Here is a 6217-nt window from a genome sequence, read left to right on the forward strand (position 1 = left end):
AATTGGCCTCTTCATCAGTTTGACCTAAAAAACGCCTTCTTGCATGGAGAGCTAAAAGAAAAGGTGTATATGGAAGCTACTCCTGGATTCACAGAGAACTTTAAAGATGGTAAAGTATATCTTAAGAAGTCTGTCTATGGGTTGAAACAATCCCCTAGAGCATGGTTTGGGAGGTTCACTATGGCAATGGAAAAATATGGCTTCAAACAAAGTAATTATGATCATACTCTGTTTCTTAAGCGACGGGGTAAGCTGGTAACATGTCTGCTAAGTTGATGACATGATTATTACGGGAAATGACGAAGAGGAGATGAAGAAATTAAAAGAAAGTTTATTCACCGAATTTGAGATGAAAGACTTGGGCGGAAGTTAACAGACATTTCATTAAGGAAAATTTAGAGGCAAATATCATAGAATTATTTTTTGGCCGATCCGAAGACCAGCTAGCCAACATTTTAACAAAAGCCAGAAGTTGAAGAATCTTTGCAAACTGCTTGGAGAAGTTGAATATTGGTGATCACACCATTCAACTTGATAGTGAGTGTTAGAAAAGGAAAATATCACAAAGAAAATTATGAGTCAATTAACATCATTCCCATGTTTATCAAAAGATAGCCTCATTATCAGCTCATAGGTCCTCAAATTCAGTCATAGAAGTTATTGTTTTTCCTTTTTTAGTTTCCTTGTATAGTCTATAAATAAAGGTTTTTTCTTCTTTGTAAAACACAACACACATCAATAAAATGCAATCACCTCTTTTTATCATTGTTTTCGGGAATCTTTAGACTATATACATATACTTTTGGGTTGGTAGTAAAAGAAAGATGCACTCTTGTACTATATGCAAAAGTAATTGTAAAAGTTGAAAAGAATTATATTACCCACAAAGTATTTTTGCTTGATAATTAATAATAAACTATCAAACTTAATCCGGTACCAACTTTTGGCATTTTATGTACCAGGCTAGTGCTGGTTTTTACCTTCATGTACCGATAACGAACTCGTATTTTTGATACAAGTACTGGTTGACACCAAACTTATCAAACTTAAAAAGTAAAGAAAATAACAATTATTATAATATTAAAACAATAAAATTCATGTACCGATAATGAACATGTATTTTCGATACAAGTACTGGTTGATACCAAACTTATCAAACTTAAAAAGTAAAGAAAATAACAATTATATAATATTAAAACAATAAAAATTATTATATTATAATATACTAAAAGTACTGTCAATTGCATTGGTTTTTAATATATAGATAATTAATTAATTCATTTTAGCAATATTCCATATTTTTGAAAATTAATTTGCTCCATTTAAAAAAGCACTATATTCTGATTTATTATATTATTAGACAAAGTTTCTTTATTTTAATTATCACTCCTAAATCCAAACCCCACTATATTTATAGGTTCCTCGTCGAAGTGGAAGCATTTGTGGGATTGTGAGATGGAGAAAATGTTGAAATTGGGCCCAAAAGAAATGAAAGGTGAGATCTGGGATGAAAAGGGCTCTACTAATATTTTGGAAATCCTAACTTCACACCAACAAGATTCCATCAACTCCATTCAGTTTACATGTAATACAGACGGAGAAGTCTTTCTAGCTGAAACCCATGGTGAACCCACGGGTATGAAATTTAAAACTGTAAGCACAAACATCTCAAAAATTACTTTAGCTGTTTTTTTTTTTTTTTTTTTTTTTTTTTTTTTTTTTTTTTGTATTTTAAACCTAACACACACTACAAAACAAACAACTATACCACATACGGCCTAATCGGTTTGCTAAACCTATGCCATAACTCCCTTGGTTATAGTTTAACGACTAATTTCTTATTTCTTATATATTTTTCTTTTTGGGCATTCCGTCATGGGTGCCGGCTTTGATACTCCTTTGTTTAGTGGTGTGTTACAAAACACTAATTATTGCAAGAAACAAAAGAACAAGTCAATTATTATTTATCTTTTATCCACGGTTAAATATTTTTATACTTTTTTACATAAAGAAATATCAAACTAATTTCTTAATATGCTTTTAAATGTTTAATCGTCATGTCCTGCACACGTATGTGTATGTTATATATAAAGGATCTTTTGTAACTGTGTGTGTTATATATCAAGGAACTTTTGTAACGTCCAATAGATTTCAAATACAAATAATTTTGTAACTATGAAGTTGGCACCTTCTAATTTATTTGAATAATTGTATTTTCTATCAACTTTAATTTTAGGTGGCATTTGATTATTCTAATAATGAGTACTTAACTTCGATAAGCGGCGAGTATGACAATGGTAGATTAGTGTCGATTGTATTTGGCACAAACAAAAAAAAGTACGGACCCTTTGGAAGAACCGGAAGCAAGTCGGATGAAACTTCATACGATGACTTCTGCTTTGAATTTGGACCAAGGAATTGTTTTGGAGGCTTTCATGGAAGCGTTTTTAATGGATGTGTGCATGCTATTGGAGTGTATGTCAAACAATATACGTCATACGCTGATGATGAGGATTCGATATACCACCTTCTACACTAAACCATATGACGTGCTGGTGATGGTAGTATGTACGTCTTAATTCTATATGTCTCTGTCCATGTTTGGTTATCTACATGTGTGAACTTTTAATCTTTAATGGTACTTGTTCTAATCAAACCATTTTGCTACCTGGTACCTATGTTTCCATGTCTTGAAAGACATTGTTATTGTTATTGTTATATTGTTATTGTTATTATTATTATTATTATTATTATTATTATTATTATTATTATTATTATTATTATTATTATTATTATTATTATATTATTACAACTTTTCATGGATTCTATACGTGTATGTTTTGTTCAATGTTATTGTTATTGTTATTGTTATTGTTATTATTATTATTGTTATTATTATATTATTGTTATTATTATTATTATTATTATTATTATTATTATTATTATAACTTTTCATGGATTCTATACGTGTATGTTTTGTTCAATGTCAAATACACAAGACTTCATTACATTGTTTTGTTTTGTGACGTTGGCTTTAGTTAACCGCCTTAACTGACATTCATAACTGTCTTCGTTCATTCAATTGATACAGTAGGTAGGAAATAATATCTTTCATATAACTCATGAGTTAATTGTAGGATACCGTTCATAAAATTAATATAAAATACTCTACAATAAATTACAATACAGAAACGAATGGAAATAAAATTACTGTACAATTATGTGATAAGATCTGGTAACCTTAATTCAAGCCTATTCAACATCTGAATAATGATCTTTTGAATTTGTTGAAATTGATCGAATCATTGAGTGGGAATCTAAGCTAAGCAATTCTTTTTGTGATTGATTATCTATTACGTCTCTTTGCTTTCTTATTTCTATAAAAATCATCTCAAAACTCGTCTTTTTGGATTTGACTAGATAATGATCAATTGCCGGTGTTAAGAGCCTTTGTATCCTTGGACAATATTTGGTATATTACCAACACTATATTACGTATAAATTGGGTGAAGGTGTCCAATGTATATCGAAGTGAGTGGAAGTAGAATTTCGTTTTTATAAATGTTTTGTAGTTAAAAATCTTTAGTTTTTCTACCTTTTATGATCACATAACCTACCGCATGCCAATTAAATTTTTGTCTTATCTTTTAACATCGTTGTGTATATCTTAGCTTTTAAGTAATATAATGGACTTCCTTTGATATAATTCTTTTTCAAACACCCATTGGCATATTAGGTGGTTGTGGGTATCCGCCATATGCTACGGATGAAACATTTTCAGGGGAGTGCTAGTTTCTTTTTTCATTAACACTCGTTTTTCGTATGTTGCATTACATAGTACATTGAAGGAAATGTACAATTCAAGTCTGAGGAGAGTTTTAATTATTTTGTTCTCCACCATCATTCACCCTATGCTAAAACTAACCCAGTCTTCATTAATTTTTTACACAAGAATAGAAAAATGGAAATAGTAAAAGAAAATGTTAAGAGATTAGGGTCGATAACCAAGTCTTCATTATTTTTTTACACACGAACAAACAAATATAGTAAAAAAAATGTTAAGAGATTAGGGCCGATAGCCTCTTATAATGTGTGCTCCCTTGAGGCCGCATGATTTTTGATAAATCATTGAATTTGTTTATAAAAAAGTTGGGATATCTAGGGCTTTTACAAGTTTAAAATTATATAGTTTTTCACAAATTTTACACTAGGGCTTTTACAAGTTTAAAATTATACAGTTTTTCACAAATTTTACGCTATTACCTACCCACTTAACCTATTTTGGTCCACTTATCTTTCTATTTTCATTTCTTCTGGGGCTATGAATACGTTTGTTTGAGGAAGTGTTATCATTTATACATGTTTTTATACATATTTATCCCATATTTGACATCTTTATGAACATTTTCACATGATTAGACACTTAATAGTTTACTTTATGAAATTTTGATGGTGTTTGGCGTATTGGTGATAGACAAGCTAAAAACAAAAGAAAAACTTAAATAGCGTTGAGCACGGCAGTACAAAACGATGCATGCTCATGCTCCAGAGAGATCTAAACTATATTGGTTAATTTTTTTTTTTTTCAGAGAGGAAAGGGTGGATAAAAGGAATTAGCCTTAAAACATTGATACTACAAGAGCATTTAAAGGTTTAAAAAAAATATGTACATGTTCAACGTATCAATTTGTATAACCGAATCACTTACAAAGATCTATTGCTCATTGCCTTGTGGTCTAGTGGGTATTGGTGATTGTCTTTCCCAAATGTGATATGAATTTAAATCTCTATAAGTGCAGATTAATTAGATGACATTTAGAAGTTATATAAAAAGGATTGCAATCCAAGAAATATAAGACCAACAAACTAATGAAACAAGTATATCGCTTATATCTTATCTCAAATTATGATAAAACAAAGTTAAGTATATTAATATAGTAATGTAAATTGGATGTCTAAAAATATTTTCCCTTATTGATGAAGAAGTTAAGTATATAAATGAGTTAATTACACAAATGGGTCCTGTGGTTTATACCTAATTTCGCCTTTGGGTACTAACTTTATTTTTTAACAGGTTTAGGTTCTATGGTTTCAATTTTGTAACACCTTTGGGTACTAACACCAAAATTAGTTAATTAATGACTAAAATACCCTTGCATTTTTTTAAGTTTATCAATGTAACACATTTGGGTATTAACACCTAATTTTATTTAAGTTTAAATCAATTTTACAAAATTTATTTATTTTTTTTATTTTCATCTTTTTATTATATCTCTTAATTAACATAAACTCTATTTATTTATTTTTATTTTCATATTTTTATTAAATTTCTTATTTAACATAAAATCTATTTGTTACACCAGTATTTTTTAAATAGATATTTTAAATAAAATCTACTAGCTATAAAATTTATGTAAATTAAATTTCTTACTCGTTTTAAATATTTTATGTAAATTAAATATCTTTCTAAAATAGTAAAATGTAAATGAACAAAAAAACAAGTTAAAAATGACTTATTTTTTTACATGAAAGATAGTTATTATTATTATTATTATTATTATTATTATTATTATTTATTATTATATTATTATTATTATCAATCATATATATCCAAAATTGAAAACGAGTAAGGTTTACATTATTTAAAACTAGTAAGAAATTTAATTTACATAAAACTATATAGTTAGTAGATTTTATTTAAAAAATCTATTTAAAAAAAATACTGGTGTAACAAGTAGATTTTATATTAAATAAGAAATTTAATAAAAATACGAAAATAAAAAAATAGACTTTATGTTAATTAAGAGATATAATAAAAAAGATGAAAATAAAAAAAATAAACAGATTTTGTAAAATTGATTTAAACTTAAATAAAATTAGGTGTTAGTACCCAAATGTGTTACATTGATAAACTTAAAAAATGCAAGGGTATTTTAGTCATTAATTAACTAATTTTGGTGTTAGTACCCAAAGGTGTTACAAAATTGAAACCATAGAACCTAAATCTGTTAAAAAATAAAGTTAGTACCCAAAGGCGAAATTATGTATAAACCACAGGACCCATTTGTGTAATTAACTCTATATAAATATAGTAACTATAGGCTTTCCCTCGCGCTATGCGGCGGGAATTCGGTTGGTATCAATTCGGTTCGTTCAGATACTGACACTCGCCATAATAACTGAAAGAGAAAACTAAAAAAATAAAGTCGTAATATGC

The 6217-nt window shown here is 28.1% G+C and overlaps 1 protein-coding gene across 1 annotated transcript; it reads left to right on the plus strand.

Annotated features, from left to right (window-relative positions):
• Positions 1–1418: 1418 nt before the first annotated feature.
• LOC110895715 (inactive protein RESTRICTED TEV MOVEMENT 1) lies at positions 1419–2732 on the plus strand. The gene is made up of 2 exons (XM_022143039.2): positions 1419–1653; positions 2237–2732. The coding sequence occupies exons 1-2, from the start codon at positions 1456–1458 to the stop codon at positions 2537–2539; spliced, it is 501 nt and encodes a 166-aa protein (XP_021998731.1). The 5' UTR covers positions 1419–1455; the 3' UTR covers positions 2540–2732.
• Positions 2733–6217: the final 3485 nt, after the last annotated feature.

The sequence above is a fragment of the Helianthus annuus genome, chromosome 4 (genome assembly GCF_002127325.2).
Source record: "Helianthus annuus cultivar XRQ/B chromosome 4, HanXRQr2.0-SUNRISE, whole genome shotgun sequence".
Taxonomy (NCBI): Eukaryota; Viridiplantae; Streptophyta; class Magnoliopsida; order Asterales; family Asteraceae; genus Helianthus; species Helianthus annuus.

Coding starts and splice junctions, on each gene's coding strand:
- LOC110895715 (XM_022143039.2), top strand. CDS start 1,456: ATGGAGAAAATGTTGAAATTGGGCCCAAAAGAAATGAAAGGTGAGATC. Junction 1,654..2,236: donor CGGGTATGAAATTTAAAACT/GTAAGCACAAAC, acceptor CTTTAATTTTAG/GTGGCATTTGATTATTCTAA.